The sequence below is a fragment of the Rutilus rutilus genome (assembly GCF_951802725.1).
Source record: "Rutilus rutilus genome assembly, chromosome: 19".
Classification (NCBI taxonomy): Eukaryota; Metazoa; Chordata; class Actinopteri; order Cypriniformes; family Leuciscidae; genus Rutilus; species Rutilus rutilus.
Window position 1 is genome coordinate 25,062,539 of NC_140232.1, and position 14,233 is coordinate 25,076,771.

General features: G+C 40.9%; 1 protein-coding gene across 1 annotated transcript in view; it reads right to left on the bottom strand.

The window, feature by feature from the left end:
• Positions 1-1,500: 1,500 nt before the first annotated feature.
• The window catches only part of notch2 (notch receptor 2), a 56,068-nt gene continuing 43,335 nt past the window's right edge, over positions 1,501-14,233 (bottom strand). The window contains exons 13-34 of the mRNA XM_084389672.1: positions 13,902-14,094; positions 13,502-13,647; positions 13,297-13,410; positions 12,216-12,335; positions 11,905-12,057; positions 11,447-11,675; positions 11,157-11,358; positions 10,802-10,955; positions 10,511-10,695; positions 9,759-9,891; positions 9,417-9,659; positions 9,191-9,303; positions 7,093-7,595; positions 6,382-6,732; positions 6,139-6,281; positions 5,840-6,041; positions 4,783-4,873; positions 4,539-4,692; positions 4,097-4,419; positions 3,324-3,471; positions 3,134-3,231; positions 1,501-3,026 (exon numbers count right to left, since the gene is read on the bottom strand). Of these exons, the coding sequence (XP_084245798.1) occupies positions 1,638-3,026; positions 3,134-3,231; positions 3,324-3,471; positions 4,097-4,419; positions 4,539-4,692; positions 4,783-4,873; positions 5,840-6,041; positions 6,139-6,281; positions 6,382-6,732; positions 7,093-7,595; positions 9,191-9,303; positions 9,417-9,659; positions 9,759-9,891; positions 10,511-10,695; positions 10,802-10,955; positions 11,157-11,358; positions 11,447-11,675; positions 11,905-12,057; positions 12,216-12,335; positions 13,297-13,410; positions 13,502-13,647; positions 13,902-14,094 (5,387 nt within the window). The 3' untranslated portion in view covers positions 1,501-1,637. The remainder of the gene's footprint in view (positions 3,027-3,133; positions 3,232-3,323; positions 3,472-4,096; positions 4,420-4,538; positions 4,693-4,782; positions 4,874-5,839; positions 6,042-6,138; positions 6,282-6,381; positions 6,733-7,092; positions 7,596-9,190; positions 9,304-9,416; positions 9,660-9,758; positions 9,892-10,510; positions 10,696-10,801; positions 10,956-11,156; positions 11,359-11,446; positions 11,676-11,904; positions 12,058-12,215; positions 12,336-13,296; positions 13,411-13,501; positions 13,648-13,901; positions 14,095-14,233) is intronic.

Consider the following 14,233-nt stretch of genomic DNA (forward strand, 5'->3'; position numbering starts at 1 on the left):
TATAAGACCTTAGTATTTTATCACCACTCTGGCTATTGTATGCATGCATTTCTAAATACTATTGAGTGTTTATTTGGCATTTAAGAGACCCAGGGGCTTTATTGTGCAAAACACAAAAAGAATGTGATTGTACTAATCGAGTTTATAAAGCTTTGCTCAAAACACAAAATGGAAAAGTGAAACAGTACATTTAGATTGTATAAAGTATGATTTCTAAATTGGCAAGTGATTCAAGCGGTTGCACAGACAGGCTGATTGCAATTAAGAAAGAAAATACATGACATGTATGTAAAACTCACGTACATAAAAGGTAGAACTTCAAAAACCAGTTAAACTGCTTACAATATTAATATACAGTAACAAAAAAGCAGAACAAAACAAATAAAATAGTAACAATGGTTACAAATATGTTGTAAAAGGCACTGATAATATTATTTGTCTAAATGTTTCCTTTTCCGAAAGGCTCAAGCGGCTTGACGATGGCTGCTGGAATTCTTCATCAAACCTCTGTCATGTGTGTGTGGCCACTGAATACTGCATACCATTTCAAAAGAAACAAAGTGGAACCCATTCATATTTACACACCTCCTTTTACCTCTTGTAATCATTGGCAAGGCAGAGGATAAACCGTAACAGACAGCATAGAAATAGATCTTTAAAAAAAAAAGTAACATTTAACTATGTACACCACAGTTTAGCTCTGAACCACACATGAATGAATGAGATGTATGTGGGCATGAGTTTGGAGCACATAAATGCCACCAATCACACAAAAAATAGACAAGTACCATCAGTTCATTTAAAAAAACATTTCATCACAACAAAAAAGAAAATGCAGGTTGATCTAAACAAAAACTTAGAAGACATGGAAGCTGACCCACTATATAAAAATATGATTTAAATTATCAGTTAAAAGGATAGTTTACTCAAAAACGAATATTCTTTCATTATTCATTATTTACTCGCCCTGATGTCATTCCAAACCAGTACCACAAAAGAAAATATTTTTAAGAATGTTTTTCAACTAATTTTCTCTTTATGCAATGGGGTTCAAAACAACCTTAAACCACTTTGACTTTTATTGTTAATTTAATATATATATATATATATATATCAAAATATCTCATTGTGTATTCTACAGAACAAGGTCAAAGGTTTGTGAGTATATGATACATTTTCACTTTTAGGTAAACTATCCCTTTAAGGTTGGTACCAACTAAGCATATCTGACTTTATCATCAACAAAAATGATCAAAAAAAGATTGCAGATTAAATGAGAAATTTTCCTTCAAAACATAAAAGGTTTGACCAAGATATGAAATAAACATCTCAAAACTGAGGACAATAACGGACTCCTTAGCTTGGCAGTGTAATTGTCCATTGGTAAAAGTGCCTCAGGTCGTAGAAGGCCGTGAACAGAAGTCCCGTGTTAAAGCTGTTTCTCTGTTTAGTTCGGGGCTCCTGTGAGATAAAATATTCAGACTAGTTGGAATTTACGATACGCAAACTTCACAGTCAACATGCAGAGCGTAACAAAGACATGGAGGGTGGAGAGAAGGACAGTTGGCCACTCCCTTGACAGCTGAAGAGAGAGAATCAAAATGGCCGTGCAATTAAACTCTCAAAGGTCCGAGTTCCTACGCGTACACACTGCTGCGCTGGGACTGCTGGGACTGCGTCGGCTGCGCAGCCTGAGACTGGGGCTGCAGCTGGGCTTGTTCGGGAATGTGTGTGTGGCAGGAAGGAGGCAGTGTGCGGGGGTTTCCTAGAGGGGTGGGGCTTGTGGTGACATCGGACCAGTCTGAATTGGAGTGGGGGGACGAGGAGGACCAGGGGTCGGGTGATTCGGGCGAGGGGGTGAGGTAGGGGTGTTTGCTGGGATTGTGTGCGGGATGACCGGGGGTGGTTCCCTCAGAGCCGGCAGGGGCGTAGCTGTGCTGGGAAGGTGGCGTGGGATATTTATCCACGGGGCTCTGGCGTGGCTGATAGGATGCCACCTGCCTTGCCTGGCTCTCTTGCAGCCCGTGAGGAAGCGCGTGGTTGTGACCGTGGGGCTGCGGAAGGTTGTGCGACAGGCCGTGCTGCATTCCCACATCAGGAATGGGGAACATTATACCCTGGTTGCAGTGTAGGTGTTGACCTTGTGTCTGATTTTGCCCCTGCGCCTGCATCTGCCCCTGCTGCGTCTGCTTGAGCAGGCTCTGCCCGCTGCCTGTCGCCATCATCTGGAAGGTGACGATGGGCGGCAGCTGTTCACGGCTCATGGTGACATTCATCGGAGTGAGCATGCCCGGGCTGTGGTGCTGCTGCATGCTGGTGTGGCCTGCACTCATCTGGTGGGGTGACATGAGGCCAAACATGTGGCTATTGTAGCTGTGTTTGCCCAGACCTACCCAGCTTTGCTGCTGGCCCAACATGTGACTTACAGGGGGCAACATGGGCCTCGTTGACGGGCTGCTGAGCAGAGGGGGAGAATTCGCTGTGCTGGAGGCGGCCACAGCCTCTCCGGCGTATGAATGTGGAGACTCCAGGGAATCCACAGGTGACATGGTGACTGAGCTCTCTGAGAGACCACTGGCTGCTTTGGTGACATTTCCTCCGGTTCCAGGCACCGCCACCACACTCGGCCCCTCTCCTCCGGTCGGCTTCTTTCGCCTCTTGGCCTTCATTTCTTTCAGATCTTTGGCTGTCCCAGCTGAGACTGCACTTGCTTTTCCTCCGGCTCGGCGATTCTTTTTGCCCTGCGGTCCTGGACGCATGCCGATGATGAATCCTGTGCCATTTGTTCCACAGACCATCGAGGAGTGTCCGCCATTGCCCACGTGATTAGGCCCGGAGTGTGGGCTGTGCACCAAGTTGTACTGGTCCAGCAAACGCACTATGTCATGATGCATTCGTTCTTGCGCAGTATCACGAGGCAGGCGGTCAAGATGGTCGGTGATATCACGATTTGAATAATGATCTAGAAGAACTTGAGCCGCTTCAAAGCTGCCCTCTCTGGCAGCCAGGAACAAGGGTGTCTCCTCCTACATCACAGAGCAAACAAAACTGAAGTGTTTGGCTGACACAAAACATTTGTGTGTTTAAAAAGTGATTAAATATGCACAAAAACATAATAGACATGGAAGACTACCTTGTTGTCCTGCATGTCTCGATTGGCTCCATTCTTCAGTAGCGCCAGAGTGGCTTCTACATTATTGACAGCGGCAGCCCAGTGCAAAGCCGACTTGCCTGTGGATGAGATGAGCATGACAGAATTAAATAGGGCATTTTATTTCCAGAATGTATTCATTTATCAAAAAAAATCTTTACTCTGATCTTACCATGGTCATCCACTGCATTGACGTCTGCATGGCAGTGCACAAGTTCCTCCACCATACCCTCCACTGCCAGTCTGGCTGCCAGGATGAGTGGTGTGGTGCCATCATTCATACGAGCATCAAGATCCGTGGCACGGTTCCGGATGAGAATCTAGAGTAACATATAACAGTAATGATTGGTATGTGCACAACATTTTTTTTTTTTTCACAAGCCCTGAATATAAACTTACCATCTACATACTACACTAGCTGTGCTAATATATTATTACATAAACAAGGTAATTCAGGAAACAACTACTGTAGGAGTTACAATCAATGACTAAGTAGTTATCAGAATAAACAAAAACATGCCGATCAAACAAACAGCTTCATCACAATATTCTGATAGCAGACTGATCAAAAATGTAATGTTTTTTCATACATTACAATGAAGCAAATTCATAAATAAATAATTACTGTTATAAATAGTAATGTTAAAATAAATAATACTGTTTGATCTATTATATCACATATCTATTTATAAAGATATCACTATTAAAGAGTATAAAATATTTTATTTGTTTTAACATTTTTAACTAAATATATTTAATATTTGTTGTATAGCATAACTATATGTTCCTATGATTATTGATTAATTTCCATTATTTTTCCAGGCATGGAAATCACATTTAGAAAAATTCACTGATATTTCCAGGTTTTCCCTGACTGTGGAAACTCTTTAATTCATTATGAAATTAAGCTTAACAGGGCATGTGTGTAGAAGCACATCCCCTTACCTGGAAGACTCCTTGGGCATCTGCTGCCACGGCTGCATGGAGAGGGGTGCGGCCCATGTTATCATGAGCATTGGCATCAGCACCAGCATCCAGCAGTCTCTTGGCAGCATCTGCTCGGGCATATCGTGCAGCGAGGTGAAGTGCTGTCTCTCCGGTGCGATCTGTCTGGGCATTGAGTGACGCACCCTGGCCAATCAAGTCAGTAATGACATTTGTGCCAGGCTCGTCAGCGCCACTTTCCTCTTCTTCCTCTCCCAGCATGCTGCCACAATCGGGGCTGCTGCCATTTCGTAGAGATGCCAGCATGAGAGGAGTGAAACCATCTTTAAGCGTGAAAGACAATACAGAGTTAGTACAACTTTTAAAAGGGAAACAAAAGGGTGAAAACCTTCTTTCCTCATCTACACAGATTGGGAGCAAGAAAGAATCTCAGTCTATTAACCTGGTCCTTTAACATTGACATCCAGGCTGTCCATGTCTATGTCCGCCTGAGGGGGAGTGAGTGTGATGTCAGCGGCTTTGTGATGCTGCAGGGTCCACTCTCTCCTGTCCACTCCTCCATCCACTCCGACAGGAAGCAACGGCTTATCCTCCATCTGTGGGGTTTGGGGGATGCATTTAGATGGATCATAAATAAAGAGATCGGTTACTGTGATCTTCAGGGCTGTGGAGACACTGTCTCTTACCCTGGGTTTTTTAGATAGATGATCCTCCTCTGACCAATGATGGGTAGAACTGCCATCCATCAACCCTCCATCATGTGGCTTCTGCATGCTCCTGAGAGAAAGTGGAGGATAGAGGAAAAAGGAATGATTAGAGATGCCACCTGAAATGAACAGATTAACAGAAGCATGTAAAAAAGCTTCAGACTGTTGCTGCCTTCAAGGCACCATACCCTCCTTTTGTTGCATTAGCACTGAAGAACATCCTCGCTGCATCCGGAATTCACTATTCCGTACTATATAGTATGTGAAAAACAGTACGCTAACAGAGTAGAAGGCGACAAGTCACTGGATGTCCTACTACTTCCGGCGAGATTCTGAAGTGCGCATTCGATGGACACTTTAGTATCCCATGAGGCCACGGGAGGGGATTTATGAATGGAGGTGAAGCAACGCGACAAGCGACAAGTGACAAGCGACGCAATCCGAATTTCATTCCTACTACCCATATTCATACTATATAGAATGTACTTTTTTAACGGTCGGGAAGTAAGTTCAAATTCAGATGTAGTACCTACTCAGACAGTATGCGATTTTGAATGCATCGCCTGTCTAGTAAATGAAATGAAAGAGAAAGATATGAAATTGCCTAACGTGTCCATTTAATTGAAAACAATATAATTTAAACGCGTATTTAAATACGACTAACAGTAGTGTATAACATGGTTAAGACTGGGTCAGAATGATCGTATTAACGAGATTAATGAACAAGAAAGTAGTTTAGTGGGAAACCTAGGATTTTGTTCGGGTTTCCACTGATAAATAAATAACATACATTTCCTATAATTCTCTGTGGTGGTACAAGAACAATAAAATCCTTAAAGCTTAAGTTACACACTTACATTAGTGCTAAAAAACATATTTGTCAGTAATTGAAAACAAAGAGAGAAATATGGAATTGCAGAACACTGAATAAACACTGTCACATCATAAAAACTTCCAACTTATTATATAAGAGCTTCCCAAGATGACTTGAAGGCAGCAAATCTAAGATCGTTGTGGATTTCAGGTGCACACTTACTTCATGCCAAAATCATCCTGTCCCACTGGCTCTCTCCGCTTGCTGTCATTCTTTAGAAAGCCGTCAGGAAGCCATAAAGTCCCATGCTTGCGTTTGCGCTTGGCAGCCAATACACCCAGCACCAAAATCAGCAAGATGATAGCTGCAGCCACAGCAACCAGGTACAGAGCAGGAGGCATTGAGGTAAATTCAGTTGTATCGCCTGAGGTCGAAGAGGTTGGTAACAAAGATAACACAGTGAAAAACAGTGAAAACTACAATTGCATTTTGCTGTAGCCTTGTTTTGTCAGTTCACTTACTGCTCACAGAGTAGACGGGATACGATAGCTCCGATTTCAGGTACTCGGCCGCTATGAAGGCCGCAGCCTGGTCTGCACTGGAGATGCATTCTTTTGAGTGCTGAGAACACTGTCGATTGTCAATCTCCAGGTGAATCTGTGATCTAAACCATGGAGACATCCAAAACCATGTTAATTTATAATAAAAAAATACAACAACATTAGGGTAAAGACAGTATTTAAATGTTTGGGCGAGGAACATACCCAATAACCTCCTTCCCTAGCTCTCGTTTTCCACGTTGCTTCATAGCGGCGATACCACTTTGGATTTCACTCTGCTCAGTTCCATAGTATGGGTACACCATAGGTTTCTTATTCTCATCCAGCTTCAGTCGCAGGTTGGTGTGCAGGAGCCTCCCCAAAGAGCGCAAGAAACCCTTAAGGTCACCCATTAGCTCCTCAGGCTGCAACAGCACCACAATCACCAGTGTGCCATCAGCTAGTTTGGGAGGAGTGTCTGTGGCACAGTCCAGACCATCCCAGCCACATGCTTCTGTGTTGCAGCCCTGGTTACAATGACCATTGGCGTAATGATCTGCACAGTATCTATCGTATCTATAGAGGAATTAGGGTAAATAGAGAGATAGATGGGAGTTAGAAACAATTAGACTCGATTCATCTTTCAATGCGTCACTGTGCCGAGAGTGCAATCAGTAGTACATTAAATAAATGTCAAATGGCAATGGCTCAGACAGTATATTATAGTATAGTATATCAGACAGTATAGTAATAATATAGTTATATATAAAATCTAATTATGTAATAATCCTAATTGTGATTATGTGTTATCATCATATGTGTAAAATTCTGATATATAACATCTCTTTTTGAGAATTTTTTTTTTTAATTCAAGCATTATCTTAGCAATTTTCCCAAAGAAGAGTATGAGTATGAGATTTACACTGGGACACATACTTGCAAGTGCTTGTACGATTCTGGCATTCAAAGCTGTCGAAGAGGCAGCCTCCATTGTTGCACTCAGGGTCACAGCGGCCGTTATGGAATAAGGTCCAGCAGGGCACTGATGTTAGGCAGTTCTTCCAGGGCTTGTCCAAATGGAGCGTACAGTCACCTCCATCCCACTCGCACTCTGGGTTCTTACATTGCGGGTCACAAACTTTGTCTCCCGCCCGGTCTTTACACTCCAAATAAGGGCAGGAAGGTTCAATCGTTTGACAGGTCGGCCCACTGAAGCCAGGTGGACACCGGCAGCTGCTGGGATCATCTTGCATACAGGTGCCACCGTTGTGACACATGCAGTGTTTTTTTGTGATACTCTCACAGTGCGGTCCAGCAAAACCCGCTTGACAGCGGCACTGCGGGCGACTATTTATCACCACACAATGTCCACCATTCTGACAGCGCAAACTGGCACAGGGGAACATCTCATAATTGCCACAGTTGAAGCCAGTGTAACCCTGAAAGAGCCACACAGAGGGCATCAGATGTCAAAAATAAACCAAATCACGGGCGCTACTTTAAAAAACTAAATGACTGGAGGCTAGTAAGACAGAAACAGTGAGTGAAAGGAGAGAAAAAAGATCAGTTAAAAGAGGGAATCAAGAGTTTCACTTCATACCTGATTTATGCAGCCTCAGTCTTTAGTGCAAGCATGAGTAAGGAGAGAACAAGCAGCCATGAGAAAAGGAAACATTTTCACCCAAAGCAAAGCAGAGTCGAGCAAAGCAAATGCAGCCATTAAAGGTTGTAAGAGAAATGTCAGAAAGCACAGTAAGAGACACAGTAGTTAAAATACCCTCCTCCACCTCTCAGGGATCAGTTTGTGGAAATTAGATAGAGGTTTTACTTTTATGTATTTACAGAAGTTAGGGAATGCTCATTGTGCATGCTCATTTTCTCTATTTTTACATTTAGATCGCCTTTGCCATCATCCAACATTTACTTTAAATTAATTTTTAAAAACACTAATAAATTAACAATGTTAACTGTAATTTTTTAGCAAATCTCAAAATGAACGTACATTTTCATAGTGTACATTATAGTGTTGTCATAACATTTAAAACAATGGTATTAGTATTTTATAATCAGGCATGTGATCAGTTGAAGACAAGAAAGAAAACCATATTATTAATAACAATTAATATTACTATCATTATTATATTATTTTATTTTACAGAACAAAAGTAAAATTAGAAAAATTACAATGCTAACATTTATAGTTGCCTTAATTTCTTTGCTTTCAAATATTTCTTCTGCTGAACACAAAGGAAGATATTTTGAAGAATGTCGGTAACCAAACAGTTGATGTACCCCACTGACTTACATAGTAGGAAAAAAAAATACTATGGAAGTCAATGGGGTCCATCAACCATGTTTGGTTCCCAACATTCTTCAAAATATCTTCCTTTGTGTTCAGCAGAAGAAAGAAATCCATACAGGTTTGAAACAACTTGAGGGTGAGTAAATTAAATTAAGTGAACTATTCCTTTGAATACTCTGTAGTACAGAAGAAAAAAAAAAGTTTTATTGCACATGCACACATATACAGTATCGTTCAAAGGTTTAGGGTCAGTAAGATTTCAGTTTCAAATAATCAATATCCCAGATAGCACTGAGATGTAAGTTTTCTATATACCGTAAATGATATGGATAGTGTTTTATTGCATTTTATCATATCAATGCTTATTCATTCTCTCTCTTTTACACCATAGCTCTTGTCTAAACAATGGAACGTGTGTGGATGGAATTAACCGCTTCTCTTGCCGCTGTCGGCATGGTTTTTCGGGTCAGTTCTGCCAGTTCGAACTGAATGAGTGTGACTCTCATCCATGTAAAAATGGAGCTTTCTACTCATCAAATAATTCTGAAAATTATTAAGCAGGACAACTGTTTTCAACATTGATAATAATAATAAATGTTTCATCAGCACCAAATCATCATATTATAATGTTTTCTAAAGGATCATATGACAAAAAACATTAAAAAACATTACAGACCCCAAACTTTTTAATGGTAGTGTACACATGCATATAAATACTAACACTGCACTTACGGGTTGGCAGGTACAGCTGTATCCATGTACTGAACTCATGTTCATGGCGCATCTGCCGTTGTTATGGCATGGCTTGGACTGGCACAGATCCACCATTAACTCACAGCGTTGCCCTATAGGGAGATGGAGAGCACAAGAAATTGTAAAAATAAGAAAACTGTTCATTCAAACCACTTTAAAATAGCAAGAATGAAACATTTAATGTATGTCTCTAATGAAACCTCACCAGTATAACCGAGACGACAGCGACACTGATAGTTATTGGTCAGCGGCACACAGTCGATGGTGCCGGATGGGTTGCAAGGTCCAGAACGACACTCATTCACATCTCCCTCACAATGCACTCCTGTGAAACCAGGAGGGCAGGAGCAAGTGTACCGCCCCACACCGTCCACACACTGGCCGCCGTTCTTACAGCGTGGGCCCAACTCTGGGGCGCATTCATCCACGTCCACCTCACACTGCAAACCTGCACAACAGAGAGGAGGTGGTCAGGGGAAATTTGCATATCAGCGTTACATCTGTGCACTAAACGTACAGCATTAGAAATCAGTCTTTTCAGTCTTACCTTTGGTGCCAGGAGGGCACGCACAGGAGAAACGGTTGATCAAATCAATGCAGGTGCCTCCATTCCGACAGGGATTTGACTGGCACTCGTCAACATCATATTCACAGTTCACACCCTGATAACCTGCTTTGCACTGATAGAGAAAGAGAGGTTTATAAAGTAGATGTATAGTTTTCTCTATCTATTCTATACTATTTCTATATACATCACCGTTTTAATGTTTGGGGTCAGTAAGACATTTGAATGTTTTTGAAAGAAGTCTCTCATGCTCACTAAATGATCAAAATACAATGTAGAATGTTTCACAATATTAATGTTTTTAGTTTAAAATTATTGTTTTCTATGTGAAGATATTTTAAAATGTAATTTATTCCTATAGTGGTAAAGCTGAATTTTCAGCATTATTACTTTAGTCTTCAGTGTCACATGACTTTTCAGAAATGCTTCTAATATACTGACTTGGCACTCAAGAAACATTTCTTATTATCAATGTTGAAAAAGTTTATTTTTTGCACATAATATTTTTAAGGGAACCTTGATTTATTTTTTCAGGATTCTTTGCCGAATAGAAAGTTATCTGAAATAGAAATCTTTTGTAACATTATAAATGTCTTTATAATGTCACTTTTCATCAATCTTACATGTCCTTGCTGAATAAAATTATTCATTTCTTTCAAAAAACATTTAGTTTACTGACCGCAAACTTTTGAATAATAGCATATATCAATGTTAGTAAGAGAGATCAGTTGTACCTGGCAGTCATATCCACCCTGGTAGTCCATACAGGTCCCTCCGTTTCTGCAGGGGCTGGAGAGGCATTCATCCACCTCCTTCTCACAGTAACTGCCCATATAACCTCTCTGACAAATACACTGGTGTGTGTTGTCTTTGTCCTTACACCTTCCTGCATGCTTACAGACCATGTCCACCACCACACCTGGAGCACATCAGAACTTACATTAAGGATTCAAAATACAAAAAAATTACAGTAACAGTGAAATTTGTGAGCTTGAATAACAACAGACTATTGTTTAATGTCTCACCCTTGCTAATGGCAACAGCCTGGCAGGACATGTTTGGGATGTCACAATACAGGCCTGTCCAGCCGTGCTGACAGCTGCATCTCCAATCCATCTCCTTCTGGATGCACGTACCCCCATTCAGACACTTAATCTGACTGCACACGTTCACCATTGACTGCAGAATAAAACAGCCAGAGAAATAAACAAAATGGTATAATTTAATTTGAGTGTCTTTTATGTTTTTGCTGAGTTGAAAGATCATTTAATGGCAATTAAATAGCAGATCTTCTAGATTGTAGGCTTAAATCAACATATAGTCATTGTGCAACATCAACCGTGTGTGTTTACAATCTAAGACTGAATGGACAGTTTGTACCTCGCAGGTTTTTCCGTTGTACATCAGTGGGCAGGTGCAGTGGAAGGTCCCCAGGCCATCTATGCAGGTGCCGCCATTTTTACATGGATGAGAGTCACACTCGTTCAGTTCGAACTGGCAGAACTGACCCGAAAAACCATGCCGACAGCGGCAAGAGAAGCGGTTAATTCCATCCACACACGTTCCATTGTTTAGACAAGAGCTATGACGTAAAAGAGAGAGAATGAATAAGCATTGATGTGATAAAATGCAATAAAACACTATCCATATAATTTACATAGAAAACTTACGTCTCAGTGCAATCTGGGATATCACGTTCACAGTTGATGCCGTCATATCCAGGCAGGCATTGACATGTGTAGCTGTTCACATAGTCGCTGCAGTGGCCTCCATTCCAGCAGGGATTGCTGGAGCACTCATCCACCTCCTCCTCACAGCGCTCGCCATAGAAACCAGCTCTGCACTCGCACAAGAACCGCCCAACTTTATCAACACACGTACCACCGTTACGGCATGGATCTGGAGAAGAGAGTGAAAATTAAAGAGATTAATATTAGATTGGTGTTTTCAAATTGGTGTCCAACAGAAAATATGAAAAAGATTTTAGAAGATTTATTTATAAGATAATATTCGTATTTATTGAATCTGACATTATCTCTGATTTATTCTGCTTGAAACTGGTCATTAGATGAATCACAATTCATTTATTTCATTGACAGCCATCAATCTGTTTGGGAATAACACATACTGGAGCTGCAGTCATCGATGTTGGTCTGGCAGTTGACCCCAGTGTATCCAGGCTGACACTCACAACGGTAGCTACCAACTGTGTTTACACAGTGAGCTCCATTCTGACATGGGCTCTTCTTGCACTCATCTACATCTTCTGTGCACTGGGCTCCTACACACATATACCAGACAGACACTCAGACATTTTGGATAGATTTTCATCTACTAATGGGTATGTCATTTGATCATGGAAAAGGTGTTGCACGTGGTTGTCACAACATCAAAGATATTCTTGAGGAATAAAAGCACACACAGACTTAAGGCACTTACCTTCCCAGCCGCTGTGGCAAATGCAGGTGTAGCTGGTGTAATCCAGGGATGGCTGACACACCCCTCGTCTCTGACAGGGCTGAGATTGACAGGGGACCAACTTCTCCTCACACTGTCTCCCTGAGAATCGAGCAGTACAGTCAATTGTGGATACAGTATGGAGTGGTTCTCAAAACAGTACCAAAATATTTATTGTACAAAAGTAATAAAAAATGTCCTTGGAATCAAACATTATAAAATATAATTAGGGCTGTCAAAATTAACATGTTAACACTTTAACGTGTTAAAAATATTTAACGCAATTAACCAAGCATTCGTTTTTTCCCTTCATCCTTTAGCAAGCGTTACATCATAGGATCACGCTATCATTTACTCAATTGCTTTTAAACCATTCATGCATGATAAGATGCAAAAACAGAACTTAAATCTGTACTGGTGCGCTGTCTGTGAATCTCCTGTCTGTGTGACAGACACACACTCATGCACACAGAAAGCTGCTTCAGACAGCGCGGCGGCAGCATTTAGTTCTCTTTCACGCTTGAACGGACAAAAAAACACAAAAGTATGCCAAAATGCCCACTTTGTCGAGTATCCTCGTAAGCACAGTCTTAAATGAGTTAAATAAAGTCTTAAATGACCGCAAAGAGTTGTGAGGATATCGGATGTGTGTCAGATCATGTGCATCATTAATTAATAATCATTTTAAAATATATTAAAATAGAAAACAGTTATTTTTAACTGTAATAATATTTCACAATATTATTGTTTTAACTGTCTTTAAAAAACTTTAACAGTTACTAATAAACAGTCAATACCCTAGTAATATTCATGCTAATAAGCAACTAGTTAATAGTGAGAATTGGACCCTAAACTAAAGTGTTACCAATCTTACCGACCACAAGCCATTGAACGATAGTGTAAAAAAAATTATAATATTAATATCGTTTGGGCGGAAATCTTTTTATCAAGCTAATATAATCAGATAACAAAGTGTCATAAATGTTGCTTCCATAATTCAAATCATGTACAAAAAAATGTTTAAATAAAAACTGTACACTGTAAATGTAAATGTGTGTGTCACCTGTGTAAGGCAGAGAGCAGTAACAAATGTAGCTGTTGACTCCATCCACACAAGTTCCTTGATTCATACAGGGGTTTGACTCACACTCATTAATGTTTATTTCGCAGTTAAAACCTGAAAGAGACAGGGCAAACCAGGGAGTTGGGGATAGAAATAAACGTCATTGTTACTCTGTTTAGAAAGGTAATGGACCACACGCCTTTACCTGCAAATCCACGGGAACAAAGGCAGGTGTAGCCATTGAGACGGTCATTACAGGTTCCACCATTCTGGCACGGGTTGGACTGACACTCGTTCTTCTCTCGCTCACAATTCTTACCCTCCCAACCACGCTCACATGCACAAAGGTACCTACAAATAGATAAGTTAGAGATGAAAAAGACATCTGGCCATAGAAGCATATAGTTTATCCTAATTCACATTATAGTGCCTCTTACGGCAATGCTAAAAAAGCAGTGTGTATTTGTCATGAATTTAGTGCTTAGAGTTCAAAAAAGTGCTGCTCTATACAGAATATAACAGGAAATGTATTAAGTAGGTTGTGCTACAAAGAATCACTGTCAGTCACATTGACAAAATGGTTTGTAAGTTAAGGCTGTTCCTACCCGTCCTGCTGCTCAATACAGTCTCCGTGCAGGCAGGGCATGGGGCTGCAGTGGTCTGCACCTGAGTGACACAGAGGACCATGAGTCCCAAGTGGACACAAACACTGAAACCCGTTCACCTTGTCCACACACGTCCCTCCACTCAGACACGGGCTCGAACTGCACTCGTTGATCTCCTCAGTGCATCGTTCTCCTAAGCCAGAGAGGAGAAAGAGTCATTATTGAATAATTACTGTTCGAATACATTCATTCTTTTGACCTTTTATTCAAAAAATTCACAAAAATCTAATCTTTCATTGAAGTAAAACAATTATGAATGGAGGTAAAATCTC